Below are 15,589 nucleotides of genomic sequence, written 5' to 3' on the forward strand. Positions count from 1 at the left end.
AAATGTCTTGTACAACATTGAAAGTTAGAATGGTACCCTGAGGAGTCGGCATGTCCCAAAGTCTGGGAAGCAGAGGCGGGTGCCTTAGCAGCATTGGCTGAGGAAGCTCATGCTCTTTCCCACCTGCCTGACACACCTGGAGTCTCCTCACAGCCAGGTGCCACGTGTAGTCGTGCCCTTGGTGCCCAAGGACAACATGGCACCTTCTGTTAGGGACTCTGGCTCAGAGTGGGGCTGCAGCCAGTCCCCTGTCCCTCCACCCTCTGCTTCACAGCTGCCTCCACCCTCTCCAGCAGTGTGGCTTCTGATCTGGAGACCAGAGGGAGGAGAGATGCCAGTAAGGCATGATGGATCCCCTTCCAATCTGCCTTGTCTAGGAACCTGGGAGGCAGCCCCGGCACAGGAGACGCCTTGACCTTCACCTGCCCGGGAGCCGCCTGTGCTAGCAGGTGGCCTGCCTTCTGTTTCTTTCCTTTTTCTTCCTCTGGGTCTCTTTTGCTCTTCTTCCTTTCTCTTTCTTTCTGTGTTTCTGCTTCTGTCTTCCTCTCTCTGTTGCTCTTCCTTGGAGGTCTCATTGTGTTGCCAAGGACAGCCTCGAATTCCCGAGCTCTGCCTTAGCCTCCTAAGCTGCTGGACTCCAGGCGTGTACCACTGTGCCCTGGGGGCATTCCTGACTAAGCTGATTGCACCTCTCTCCTTGCTTATTACATGTGGTTTTGTATCTGCTCCCACCTCAAATCCTTTGTAGAAAGAGAAATGACATCACTGGGGGCCAGAGGATCTTGCTGGGGTGGGGGTGGGGTGGGGTAGGAGAGGAGGCACAGTGGCTGCCGAGAGTGCCTCCTGGAATGGGCTCCTCCTGGCCCTGAGTGCTCCTGCCTGGGAGTTGAACCTGAAGAAAGGCACAGGCTCAGGGAAGCATAGTGGCCTCACATGGTTAGAGTTTGATGTGACTCACTTATGAAATGTTCTGATTCTTGGGTTTCCCAGGACTGTTTTGGTGAGCTTGCTTTTGAGTGGACAGCATTTTTCTTGTGCAGTTTTTTAGAGCATCTGTTTGCAAGAGGCGTCCAACCTGAGCCTTGTGGTTCTGGGCTTGCTCGGGCAGCTCGCAGGTGGGCTGGGCCTGTACTCCTCCCTGCCCTGCACGCTGGTTCCCCTCCTGGTCCACTAAGGGCAGAGCTCTGCTCTCCGCCCTGCTGCTGGCTTGTTGGGTAGAGACTGTCCTAGCCCTTGGCTTTTGTTACTCTGAACCTCTAAGTGCTTTTGTGGATTGGAGCTGTTGATGTTTTGTTTTTCAGAACTGCTTTCTCCAGGAGTTAAAAATAAGAATTTTAAATGCCACAGAACCTATAGGCTCTTTGCAGGTAAGTGCTGTTTTGCTGTCCCTTGCTTGTTGGAGCAGTGGTGGAACCTTTATCCCCAGGCCCCCTTCCGTGTGCCATCACTCTTGCAGAGTGTGCTCTACTCTGTGGGCAGGGAGCCCTAGGGAGATGGTCCTGAAGCGAATGCCTCTGTCTTCAAGGCAGAGTGAACTTCAGCTGCCAGCGAGGTGGGGTGACCGGCAGTGGAGCCTCTGTATCGGCTGGTCACTCTCCTGGGTTAAGAGATGTGTCCCACCCTGGTGTCCCTGGACCCTCCTGTATATGGTACTGTATATGGTACCTCCCCGGCTCCTGGGCCTCCAGCCTCCCCACAGTGAGGTCCGAGAGGGTGAATGGCACACCCCATCCCTGGAGGGGCTCAGCAGGGTTTCCCATCTGTCTGCCTCAGTCACTCCTGAGGTTTTAAGGGTTTGATGAGCCATATCCAGGGCCAAGGATCTGGCCACACTGGAAGGTACCCGCTCTCTCTGTCTCCCTTGTCTCCCCTGTCTCCCGTGCTTTGTTGTTGTGTTGGGTTTTGTTTGTTTGGTTTTGCTTTCCCCTCCTCCTCAAAACATCTGATCACAGCCCCTCCCTGACCTGTTGGGCCCTAGTGAAAGTGGCAGTAGGTGCCTTCTCTCATGGGTGTGTGCAGTCTCCTTCCCTTGCCTGCGAGTGGAAGTTCTGAGGTCTGGTGGGCACTCTGCGGCTCTGCAGCCAACCAGCCTGGCTCTATGGCCAGCCTGGCTCCTTGGAGCCTGCACTGAGGTCCTAGTGGACCTTCTTTGCCTTTTCTCTGCATCTACCCGCTTGAGACCCTTGCAAGGGAAGGTTGGTAGTCAGGGGCAGGGTGGAGAATTCTTTGTGTCTGGGTCAGGTGCCTCAATGTGAATATGTATGCATTCTCAAGAAGTGAACTCTCAAAAAGTAAAAGCTTTTCAAAAAAACAAACAAACAAACAAACAAACCTGGGTCTCTGTTCTGCCTCTGACAGTGGGCTCTCCTGGGCTAAGTGATGTGTTACACATTAGTTACCTGGACTGCTACCTTAAGAAGCTGGGATGTATGGAGTACAATTCTCTTGAACTTTTATTTAGAGTGGAGGTGTCTTATGGGAAGTATGGATTAATTAAACCCTCAGGTTCTTCAAATTCTACTGACTTGGTTGGTTACTTTGAAAACAAAACTATTGGTCTTCAAGGTCAAAATTCAGGACAAAAATTCCAAAGAGAATTTGGGGCCTAAGAGACATGCTTGTGTCCTGTGACTTGTGCACAAGAATAAGCTGGGACCTTCATTGGCTGTTTACCTGTTTCTGACTGCAGAGCCAAAGAGTCTGGCCAGTGACAGAATCCACCCCTTTAGTAGCTCTGTCCTCCAACTCTAAGCATTGTCCTCCCAGCAACCGTTCCTAGCCCAGAGTGGACCTGGGCCTTCTACATTCATTCAGCACCCAGACGTGACAGCTGCCGCTGGAGCCCGAGATGTTTGGGTTGTTCAGTGCTGACATTTCCTGCCAATGACACTGTGCCTGCCCGTGGCTATGCCTTTGGACCACTGTTGGGGGAACACAGCTTAGCAGTCCACACTGCTCTTCCTGTCCAGAATTTGGCAGGACATCTTCACCCAGCCTGATGTCTCCAGCTGAATGGGCATTCTCCGCCCTGCCTCACAGGAGGGGGAGCCCATGTCCTGTGACTGTCTTCGCTGTCCTCACCACCTTGCCCAACATTTACGTTGGTCTAGGCTTCTTTTGTTTGTTTTGTTCCAGGGGTTGAACCCAGAGGTGCTTAACCACTGAGCCACATCCCAGCCCTTTTTTTATATTTTATTTAGAGACAGGGTCTTCCTGAGTTGCTGCGGCTGGCTTTGAACCTGCAATCCTGCCTCAGCCTCCTGAACTGCTGGGATTACAGGTGTGCGTCACCTCACCCAGCTTGTCTAGGCCTTTGACTAAGACTTCATGGTTGAACTACAGGATTCTTTAAAAACATAAATACAGGCCTAGGGATGGGTTGTGTGGCTGCTGAGGCTCTGTGGGAGGTGTCTTTGTGAGGTGTTAGGTGTTTTAAATATGCTACTAAAATGTGTGTGTATAATGTGATGGTGTGCAAGACAGGTGTCTTACACATGTGGTATCATCCACACATAGTGACAGGTTACGTGTGGATACAGGCCCCAACACGAGATCTGTCTTGCCTTACTCTTACCTTGCCTTGAAGCTATGTGCAACTTTGTATTATAAATCATTCACGTTGTTTGAGCTTTATAACACTGCTCTCAGTTCCCCCTCTCCCATGGACATCCCAGGACAGGGGCTGCCTCTAACAGTGCCTGCTGCTCTCTTGCAGTGGTCTATCATCATGGCAGCAGCGCGACCGGAGGCCATTACACTACGGACGTCTTCCAGATTGGCCTGAATGGCTGGCTGCGCATCGACGACCAGACGGTCAAGGTGGTCACCCAGTACCAGGTGGTGAAACCAGCTGCTGAGCGCACAGCCTACCTCCTGTATTACCGCCGAGTGGACCTGCTGTGACCCTCTGTGCGCGTGTGTGTGCCTGATGCCCGCTTTTAGAACACCAGTCTCACTAACTTCCTGCCTCTCTTTAGTGGCTCTTTAGAGAGAAACTTTCTCCTTTTTGCGAAAATGGGCTCGAATGAAAAGGAGATGCCTTGGGGTTTGTGCGCAGTGTAGTTTTATGTTGACTTCTAACTTCCAAATCAAAATCATTTGGTTGAAACAGACTGTCGCTTGATTTAAGAATACACAAAAACCCATATTTCTGAAATAATGCTGATTCCTAAGAAAGGGAAACTTGCATTTGATTCCCAGTCTAATTGCTTAGTAGAATAAATTCTGCACCAGCAACCTTGTAAATTTGTGAAAAATGAATTTTATCTTTCCTTAAAAAATAAATTTTTTAATCCATTACACTTTCCTCCCCCACCCTTTAGTTTTTGATAAAAATGAGCCAGTTATTGGAGAAGAAAATAGTTCTTACTTCAGAAGAAAAATAAACATAAAAAATAAGTTGCTGGTTCCTAACAGGAAAAGTACATTTTAATAATTGTGCGATGAGAAACTGCTTACGTACACATTGCGATCAACATTTGGAGTTAAGATGCTAGTCTGCATAGATGGGTGATTGTAACCTTATTGCCATTAAAAGATTCCAAATTGCATTCATGCTTCTGTGTACCCGTGATGAAGAAGGGCAAACACAAGGCTGCGTCCCGAGTCTGCTCTGTCGGCTCTGCTGTCGCTCCTCTGTACCGCCGCGTCCCCACTTGTACACAGTTTAGTGACACCTAGGAGTATAAAGTTTCGCCCATCAATAAAAAATCACAAAGTTGGTTTAAAGCTGCCTGTGTTTCTTTGAATGCAAAGACCTTTTTCAGTGACGCGTTCGTGGGGCACAGCTGCACCTGCCGGCTACAGGAAACCCTGCCACCAGCCGAGCTGTGGATGTGGGCCACTGAGGTCCTAGAATCCCAGTTAGCTGGAAAAGGGAGGTCCTGGTACACGCGCCCCCCCCCCCCCACACACACACACATACACATTGGTACTGTATCCCAGCAGTTTCCAGGTACACCAAATGGTGGTTTAAATGGAGGCTGAGCAGCTCAGCAGCACCTCCCAGCACCACCCTCAGGTGCCTGCAAGAGAAGAGAGCACATGCCAGGGAGAGGCTGGTGGCAAGGGCTCCTGCCCCATGCCCTGTGAAGACAACTCTTAGAAATGTGCCAGATCCACAGAGAAGTGGTTCTCGTGTGGCTGAGCCCTTCTCCATCTCTTCCTTTACTGCCTGGTGTTCCCATGGCTTGGTGCTGTTCTTTGAGGGAAAAGAGCTTACCCTGTAAAATTACAGTACTGACGTCACCCGCTTGGCCTGTTTACCCAGTCATAACCCCATTCTGATTTGCTTGGCTGAATTACAATCTAATTAGCTTCTTGTTAGAATAATGTACGATTCCTACGGAACACATGGAGTTTGGCAGCCAGTTAGCATTGCGGGGAGCAACCCACACCCACAAAGACCTAGCCAACGATGAAGCAGAGCCTGACTCCATGGCATTGAGTCAAGTTCTAGATGGGGCTACTTGAGCCGCTCACAGACTCCTCCTGTGCCTAGGGCCCTCTCTGTCCTAAGTTGGTCAAGAGAAGTGGCCTTGTTGCTGGGTGTTCCATGGGGGGTCTGGTGGAGTGCCTTTTCAGGCAGTGGAAGAAGAGGCCTGCTTGAAGTGGGTTGGGCGCCCAGACCTGTACCCAGTTCTGCAAATGCATCCTGTGTCCGCAGATAAGAAAATTTCCCCTGAAATATCTTTCTTGGCTTCCTGCCAATCTGAAAATTATCATGATAGTGTCTGCTTGTAAGCCCAAGATGGGTTGTGAAGCATGGGAAAGGGAGTCCCTTTGAGGATTGAGAGTCTCTTTCAAGATGCTATGGATTATGTCCATCGGGACATCCAGGTGTCTTAGTCCACTTGTAGCTTGGGTCCTAAGGTCACTGTCTCTTGTGACTGTCACCTGGTAGCCAGCAAAGGAGTCTCCTGTCACCTTCCTGTGTCTGTGTTAGCACTGCATGTCCGTGGCCTGGATTTGGGTTGCGTCAAAGTGTAAAAAGCTGACAACAGCTCTGTTTCTCATGGAGCCTGAAGTTCAAGGTCGAACTTCTGCAGCTCAGTGTTCTTGCTATGTGCTCCTACGGCAGGGTAAGCTCTGGTCTCCTCTCACAAGGACCCTCGTCCCACCCTGGCCCCCACCTCCGTCTAATCCCAACACCCTCGGGCCCTGCCTCTGGGTACCATTTCAGGGCATCAGCTTCAGCACAGCATCCCTTTAAGTGCTTAAGGTCGCACTTAGGATGGAGATATAGTTACTTTTGGTTTTGTATTGTCCAAGCAAGGTCAGCACATCACCAGCTGCAGGCAGGAGAGCAAACCCCAGAGGAGCTGACTATACCAGGGAGAGGACAGCCTAGAATTAGGAATGACCAGCATTCAGTCCTGGCATTAACTGGCCATAGCTAGAGAGTTGGATGATTCCAGCAAATCCAAACATTTTCTGAAGTCTTGCACCGTCAGCCACCCTGGCGTTGGGCCTTCATTTACACTTAGAGGTTTGCCTGTTAACTTCAGTGTTAGCAGCTACAAAATTGGTGATTTTTCCTTCACTAACATGTGGCAGTTCTCTAGGTGGCTTGTAAGTCAAAAGTGAATGCTAAGATTGTAGCAAGTATGTCACGGGGTGACGTTCTCAGGGAGGAGCCTAATGAAGTCCCACCAGCCAACAAGCTGCCTAAGCCAAGTGGTGGCCATTCTCTGCCCTGTTGGTGTGATAGTTCGGCCACTGGGCGTCTCCTGGGGCATTCTGCAGTCATTTCTCAGCATAGTTGTGTTAGGTGTGCTGTGGGTGACACAAGCAAGAACTGTGTAGAAGGCATCATCACCTCCCTCAGTGACATACCTGGATGTCGCTGTCAGCAGCTCTGGTACTGGCCCACGGTGCTGCTAGGAAAGCTGAGTGCAGTCCATGAATTGCTTCTGAATCGACCAAGCTGAGCCAGTGGGGACGGGGCAGTCGGTGGGGAGCTGACCTCTGTTAGTCCATCAGGAAAGAGACAGGCAAGACGTGTTGGGGACCGCAAATCAAGTCAAGATGGCGCCTGGCAGTTTGCCAGGAGGAGTGGTTTGTGAAGCAAGGCCACCGAGCCATTTAGATGCTGGGGATTCCTATTTGGCTGATTGCTGTATCTAGATGGTGCTAATTGAGTCAAGCTGTGTGTAATCAGTTAGGTATACATACCTCTGCTGTCCCGCAATAAAGCAGCTCCTGCTACCTTGAGTTCCCGCTCAGTTCCCGCTGAGTTTCCCCGCAATAAAGCAGTTCCCACTTCAACCTTCAAATTGCTTGTCACCTCCCGGTTATTTTGCCCAGCCGGACTGTGGCATATGGTGGCCCGTACGGGGAGCTCCAGGATGTTTGGGAGTAAGTGACAAGGTAAGGCTGCTCGCCCCTGAGGATAGGGCGAGAGGATGGCTGACCATTTCAAGAAACAGAGTGTTCTTGTTTCGTTTTGTTTCGTTTCATTTTTAAGCTGCCTGTCCCTAGAAATAAATAGGACAGGAGAAAAGCTGATCGCCCCCGAGGAACAGATAGGGCGAGAGAAGGGATGCACATTTCAAGAAAATAGAAAAATTGATACAGTGTGTTTTTGTTTCGTGTTATCTTAGTGGATTGCGTTATCTTTGTTATGGAAAAATGGGATCAGAAGTTAGTAAAAATCAAACCGAAAGGGTGTTAAGTAAATTGCTAGAGGAAGGAGGCACCTTAGTAAAACCAAGAATAATTAGGGCATACGTTGATACGATACAAAAATGTAGACCATGGTTCTTTAAGGAGGAGTTGTTAATATCACAATGGGACCATCATGGTGAATATTTTAAAAAGATAGAAAAGAAAAACCCAGGAACTCTGTCAGTTGGCACATTAACATTATGGACGTTGATACGATCTCGTTTGCTTAGTCCAAAGCCTTCAGTTCAGACTATGGTAGAGGAAGGAGAAGACATCTTAGATCAAGTAAAAGAGAAAGTCTCTCGAGCTAGTCAGACAGGGGAAGAAAGTTTAAAGGAGGAAGGGCTATCAGGGGAGGAGTTACAACAGGAGGCTGCTACTAACACCTTTCTATCACCAGAGGGTGTAAGTATTCAACCAACAGCTCCACCTATGGAGACAACATATGCTGGGTGGCCCCCAACCCCCATAGTTGATAGGTGGGATCCTAAGACAGGACCTCGAAGATTAGCATGCCCTGTACTTGAGGATGAGGGAGGGCAGCGATATCACCAGGTTTTGGATTTTAAAACTGTAAAGCAATTGAAAGAAGCTGTAGCAGCCTATGGTCCTCAAGCCCCTTTTACTGTAAGCATGGTTGAGTCCATTGCAAATTATAACTTGACACCAGCAGATTGGGCTAGCCTGTGCAAGGCTGTGCTAAATGGAGGACAATATCTGTTATGGAAAGTTGCTAATCAGGAATTGTGTATGGAGACTGCCAAGCAAAATGCAGCAGCCGGGTATCCACAGAGAAATCTAGATATGTTGCTAGGAGAAGGACCTTATGAGGATCAGCAGCAACAAATTAGATATGATTCTGCCATATACTTACAAATCGCTTCAGCCGCGGTTAAGGCATGGAAGATTTTACAAGGACAAGGAGATTTACAAGGTCAATTATCTAAGGTAATACAAGGAGCTAATGAACCTTATGCTGAGTTTGTGGATAGGATTATACAAACAGCAAGCAGAGTCTTTGGGGATATAGAACAAGCGATGCCATTAATAAAGCAACTAGCCCTCGAACAAGCCAATAGATGGTGTAGGGAGGCTATTAGACCTTGGAAATATAAAGACTTAAATGCATACATTAAACTGTGTAGAGATATTGGTGAACCAGTGATGCAGGGGCAAGTCTTGGCAGCTGCAGTAACCCGGGGAGTACAACAGGCTTTAGGTGCCAGGCCAAAAACATGTTATAATTGTGGTCAAGCAGGACATTTTAGAAGGAATTGCCCCATAGGAGGAGGGTTTAAAACAAGTTACAAAACTGGGTATGATCAAAAAAGAAAAATACCAGGTGTTTGCCCACGATGTCGTAGAGGAAAACATTGGGCTTGTGAATGCCGTTCTCAGAGTACTGTAGAGGGTACTCCGTTGCCAAAAAACGGACGAGGGGCCCACAACCACAAATATATGGGGCAATGAAGGAACCCAGCAACACCATCAGGGTAGTGCCCAGGACACATTATCTGTTAACTCCCTTATCAGATAAACCAGAGGAAGCGCAGGATTGGACATCTGCGCCTCCACCAGAGCAGTACTAACTCCAGAGATGGGAGTTCAGATCATTCCCACAGGGGTAAAAGGACCTCTTCCCCAAGGAACAATAGGCTTATTATTAGGACGCAGTTCTTCTACTCTAAAAGGACTTATGATAAGTCCTGGGGTAATTGATCCCGATTATGAGTGTGAGATAAAAATTATAGCTAGTTCTCCAAGGGGTATCTCAATAATTTCACCAGGAGATAGGATCGCACAGTTATTAATACTCCCTAGCTCACATGACAAATTTGCTAGTCATAATGTAGAAAGAGGTTCCAAAGGATTTGACTCCACAGGTATAGATCGGGCTATGCTTTTTTAAATTTAGATTCTCGCCCTATGTTAAACTTAACTATTCAAGGAAAAAATTTCAATTGACTACTAGACACAGGTACCGATCTTAGCATCATCTCTCGTCAAGAATGGCCAAAAGATCGGCCTTTACAACAAGCCACTCAAACGCTTCGAGGCCTAGGGGTGGCGACTAATCCCCATAGAAGTGCGATGGTATTAAAATGGAAGGATCCTGAAGGATGTGAAGGAACTATACAGCCATATGTATTGGATCATCTTCCTATAAATTTATGGGGATGAGATGTTCTAGGTCAATTGGGATTAACATTAACTAATAACATTCCACATATCAATCCAAATGCGCCCACTATTATGGCTGGACAAGGTTTTAGGAAAGGAAAAGGATTAGGAGAACAAGGACAAGGTATAGCGGCACCAATACAAATAGATCAAAAAACAGATAGACATGGATTGGGTTTTCAGGAGGGGGCACTGAGACAATAAAAATTACTTGGAAATCAGAAAGGCCAGTATGGGTTCCTCAGTGGCCCCTGACTAAAGAAAAGATACAAGCAGCCCATGACCTGGTCAATCAACAATTAGCGGAGGGACATATACAACCTTCTGTATCTCCCCATAATACTCCCATTTTTGTTATCAAAAAGAAATCTGGCAAATGGAGACTATTACAGGATTTAAGAGCTTTTAATAACGAGATGGTTATCATGGGACCTGCTCAATCGGGGATTCCTCAATTGTCTGCTTTGCCAAAAACCTGGTATGTTTTAGTTATAGATATTAAAGATTTTTTTTTCCATTCCAATTCATCCTGAGGATAGTCCACATTTTGCATTTACTATCCCTGCACTGAATCATGAAGGTCCTGATCAGAGATATGAATGGAAAGTACTCCCTCAAGGGATGGCTAACAGCCCAACTATGTGTCAAATTTATGTTAACAAAGCAATCCAGCCACTTAGAAATCAAAATCCTGAACTACAAATATTTCACTATATGGATGATGTATTATTAGCACACAAAGATAAAAATACATTGCTAGAATATTATGCCACACTTACAAACTTATTAAAAAATTATAATCTAGAGATAGCAATAGATAAAGTACAATTAAATTTTCCAATTAATTATTTAGGAGTTCTATTATGCTCGACCATGATCCGCCCACCAAAATTTCAAATACGAGTAGATCAACTTAAAACACTTAACGACTTTCAAAAGTTGTTAGGAGACATAAATTGGATAAGGCCTTATCTAGGCATACCAATAGGAGAGTTGGGACCTTTATTTGATATCCTAAAAGGTCCATCGGATCCAAATTTACCCCGTATGTTAACGCCTGAAGCAAGAAAGACATTAAAACTCATTGAAACATATATGGAAAATATGCATTTGGATAGAATTGATATAAGTTTGCCTCTGTTATTTACTATATTACCAACTAAAAATATTCCTACAGGAGTATTTTGGCAAGAAGGTCCATTTTTATGGATACATTTATTCTCCTAACACTATTCTTACTAGGTATCCTGAGGCTGTAGGACAATTAATACTCAAAGGAATAAAAGCAGCAAAGGGAGTGTTTGGAATTTCTCCCAATAAGATTATTAGTCCATATACTATGGATCAAATTAATGAGTTAGCTAATGAGTTAAATACTTGGGCAATAATCATGTGCAAATCTATTTGTTCATTTGATAACCATTTACCATCTAATCCTTTGCTGTCTTTTTGGTCCTCGCATCCTGTAGTTTTTCCAAAAATGACAAGAAAAACACCTATCATGAATGTTCCAATAATATTTACTGATGGGTCAAATAATGGTACCGCAGCAGTAGTTACCCCTGATCAAGCTTTTACATTTTTAGTACCCGAACAATCAGCTCAAAAGGTAGAGCTTAATGCAGTATTACAAGTTTTTGTGATGTTTAAAGATTCTGTATTTAATTTATTTTCTGACAGTCAATATATAGTTAATGCTATATATTCCCTTGAAGATGCTGGTAGGATTTCCCCTTCCTCTACTGTTTTCTCTTTGTTTTCTGCTATACAAAGTCTTATCTGGGACAGAAAAGATCCATTCTTCATAGGACATATCAGGGCACATACAGGATTGCCTGGAGCCCTTAGTTTGGGTAATGATTTAGCAGATAAAACTACACATGACATACATGTTTTTTCTGTACTAGAAGAAGCTACAAATTTTCACAAATCCTTCCATGTCAATGCTAATACTTTACAAAAGTGTTTTAGAATACCTAAGGAATAAGCTAGACATATAATAAAACAATGTCAAAATTGTGTGACCTTTTTACCACAAGTTAATCTTGGAATTAATCCTAGAGGACTGATATCTAATTATATCTGGCAAATGGACGTCACACATTTGCCAGAATTTGGAAAATTAAAATGTTTGCATGTTACAGTTGATACTTCTTCCGGATATTTGATGGGCTCCCTTCATGCCGGAGAAAAAACTAAAGATATTATATCTCATTGTTTACAAAATTTTGCCACTGTGGGCATTCCAAAACAGTTAAAAACAGATAATGGCCCTGGTTATACTTCTGCTTCTTTTAAACAATTTTGCTCATCATTTGGCATTACTCATATAACAGGCATCCCGTATAATCCACAGGGACAAGGCATAGTTGAAAGAGCCCATCAAACTATTAAAGTGTACTTATTAAAGCAAAAAGAAGGAATTGGGAAGGGGTATATATCCCCCAAAGATAAACTTAACATAACCCTATTTACTTTAACTTTTTAAATTTGGATTCATCAGGGCTTAGTGCTGTGGAAAGGCACATGTGTCCAAAAAAATGTACATAAGCCAAAGGTACTTTGGAAGGATATTCTAATTGGACAATGGAAAGGTCCTGACCCAGTGATTGTTTGGAGTTGGGGGTCTGTTTGTGTGTTTCCACAGGGAGAACAGCAGCCAATTTGGATTCCAGAGAGACTAACTAAAGTGATTTCTACAGATCAAAAAGAAGATGATTTGTCTCAAATCCGTAACAGCTGATATCCAGAGCTCCAGCTTGGCTATTCTTACATCTGCGACAGTGATTCTCCCACACCTGGAGGCTAATGAATAATGAGCACCATTAAGGCCTATTTCAGATGTAAAAAAACCTTGAGGCTTACTTGTGGGAATACCTTCAAACCCATATGCCAGTTACAAGAAGAAGGATGGGATATCAAAAGAAGAGTCAAGCCCAGGTGGTAGCCAGGATGCTTTTTTCTATTTTATTTTTTGAGCTCATACGGACCTAGGTTAATGTTTTTCTGATCAGTTTTAATTTTTGATCAACTATGGAGTTTTTAAACATTGCAATGGAGATTTCACCCGTGAAAAGCTACAAGGCCTCTACTATTGTGTAATGTGTGCACACTTGTGTTATGTGTTGTATGTTATGTGTGCACACTTGTGTTATGTGTTGTATGTCTGTATGTGCGTATGTCCATATATCATATATGAGGAGTGCTCATGAAAAAATGGATCCAAATATTTTTTATTCACGTGATTTAAACCGTTTAATTTAAATTGGGTATTGTTTAAAAAAGTGAACAAAAAAAGGAGGTTAACAGATCTGTTTGTTTACTTTCATCTTTCCTTTTCATTATATTTAATAATTTTGTTCAGGATAATGTACTAAATTGTTCAGAAAATTGTTTTCTTAGTGCCTGCTGGAATGCTACACAATTTTCTTTAGCCATCATTGCCAGAATTCCTACCTTTAGACAAAAATAGAAGAATTTCCAGTATTGCTGAAAACCAAATGAGACTTTGGAATTACAGCTACCATCATTACCGCTGTTGCTGTTTCTGCTGCTACTGCTGCAGCTTCTGCGATAGCTATCACACAAACTATACAAACTGCTGCATCAATACTTCAAGAAGGAATAGACATATTAATGGATTCCTCTGCTTTAAGCTGCTTACAGAACTTACCTGGACCATGTATCACTTCTATGCATTATGAATCTATTGAGACAACAAATTGTAACTCTTAATAGTACCAGGGTATCTTTGCTGACGGTGTCATCGGTGGTACAGTTTTTCCAGGGGTTTCTCTCTTGGAGTCGTCAATGGCTTGGTATCGTGGCATTTTGTATCCTCTTCCTTCTGCTTGTGGCAGGTTGTTGTTTATGGTGATTGTGTAAAAACCACTATGGTCGTTATCCACAAGTATGGCTAAGTGTCTTGGGCTGGTAGTCAAAGACGGGTAAGATCCAATTACAATGGTACCAACCTAAGCCAGGAGGCTGACGATTTGAGGTCAGACCATCCGATGACGGGTAAGGACCATTTGTAGTATTGGACAACCTAAAACAGGCACGGTCCCTAAGCCACATACTTGTTGTTCAATAAAACAAAAGAAGGGAGGAGATGTTGGGGACCGCAAATCAAGTCAAGATGGCGCCTGGCAGTTTGCCAGGAGGAGTGGTTTGTGAAGCAAGGCCACTTAGCCATTTAGATGGTGGGGATTCCTATTTGGCTGATTGCTGTATCTAGATGATGCTAATTGAGTCAAGCTGTGTGTAATCAGTTAGGTACACATACCTCTGCTGTCCCGCAGTAAAGCGGCTCCTACTACCTTGGGTGCCTGCTACCTTGAGTTCCCGCTGAGTTTCCCTGCAATAAAGCAGCTCCCGCTTCAACCTTCAAGTTGCTTGTCACCTCCTGGTTATTTTGCCCAGCCGGACTGCGGCAGAGACGGAAGGTCCAGGTGTTTCTGTTACTTCTCTGGTTCCAGCAACTGCCTTGTCAACTGTCCCCAGTGTCCTGTACCCCAATTTCCCAAGCAACAGTGAACCTAAAAACACACACAAAATGATGCTGGTGTTAAGTAACACGTCTGGGGATGCCTCGTCTCACCGGCCAAATGTCATGTTTTTTCTATAAAATCAACCAATGATCAAGGGCACCGGCTTTGTCCCCCTTGCTTCCTGGGAATTGTTTTTGGGCTGCTCTCCATCTTTTGGACAACAAACGGGTAAGCAGATGCCTCCTTTTTCTGATCTGTCCTTTTATCATCCCCTACCCCAGCAAGCAATGTCGCCTTATCTTAATTAGCAAGTGTGGGGGGTTGGGATTTCAATGCCAATTTACTTGTCAACTGTGCTTGCTTTTTTGCTTCCCAGACTTGGTGTCACCTCCCCTATCCACGTGGCCCTAATTGGGGACCCGTTGCACCGATTGGCTGAACATGGATTGTTGTTAGGCGGTTTGGAAACACTGGCAAGTGTGCTTCGAAATCACTGTGTCTCTCTGTGCTGCCGAAACTGACCTAGGACAGGAGCTCCTCGCACCTCAGCCTCCTGAGCTGGACTGCAGCCACTGCACCTGGCTTTCACACCCCTTCAGACTTGCCACCTGCCCTGCTTGCTGAGGCTGGCCACTGGCACTTGGGAGTGAGTGGGGACGGTGAACAGCAGAGCACACTTAGGAGTTGGGATGAACTGGGCGCTTGCAGCATTCAGAGCAGGCAAGTGGAGTAAGGCCTGGCCCGTGCAGACGCCATTCGGCAGCAGGCCCCTTACCCTGCCACTAGCCGGCTCTGACCCTGGGCTGGTCACTGAGCCCTCTGCCTGTGAATGACGAGGAGTGGCACTGCCACCTGGGCCTGCCGGCAGGAGGAGTGAGACACTAGATGTGACCTGTTCCCTGTAGGCTCGTGGCAGGGCTGGCCCGGAGACACCTGTGTTGCTGTCGGGCCCTGCTCCTGCTGTCTGCTGAGACTGCACGAGGTCACCAGGCGGCCCTCACCATTCCTGCCCGGGCTGGAGTGCGGGGGCTGTCTGAGGCGGACCTGCACTTGAACCCTCAGCACCTGGCCCATAGATGCCCTCTGGCGGTTTGGGAAGCACACCAGAGCAGTTGCGCTGTGGCCCCCCTCAAGGAAGCGCACCAGGGGGCCTGGGGCTGGGCCTCTGCTGGGAGCAAATGGCTTTGGGGAGTTTGGTCTCATGCTCCCTTTGATCTTGAACCCTGCTTCCCAACCCCTCCTGTCCGCTCTGG

General features: G+C 46.1%; 1 protein-coding gene across 6 annotated transcripts in view; it reads left to right on the top strand.

The window, feature by feature from the left end:
- The window catches only part of Usp10 (ubiquitin specific peptidase 10), a 64,262-nt gene extending 59,540 nt beyond the window's left edge, over positions 1-4,722 (top strand). For 3 of the 6 annotated variants that reach the window (XM_071604414.1, XM_071604413.1, XM_027933083.3), the window contains exons 13-14: positions 1,302-1,367; positions 3,716-4,405. In XM_071604414.1, the coding sequence (XP_071460515.1) occupies positions 1,302-1,367; positions 3,716-3,903 (254 nt within the window). In that variant the 3' untranslated portion in view covers positions 3,904-4,405. Of the gene's footprint in view, positions 1-1,301; positions 1,368-3,715 lie in introns of all 6 variants that reach the window. The other 3 variants (XM_071604412.1, XM_071604415.1, XM_071604416.1) reach the window with 3 other exon arrangements.
- Positions 4,723-15,589: the final 10,867 nt, after the last annotated feature.

This window comes from Marmota flaviventris, chromosome 18, assembly GCF_047511675.1.
Source record: "Marmota flaviventris isolate mMarFla1 chromosome 18, mMarFla1.hap1, whole genome shotgun sequence".
In the NCBI taxonomy this organism is placed as follows: domain Eukaryota; kingdom Metazoa; phylum Chordata; class Mammalia; order Rodentia; family Sciuridae; genus Marmota; species Marmota flaviventris.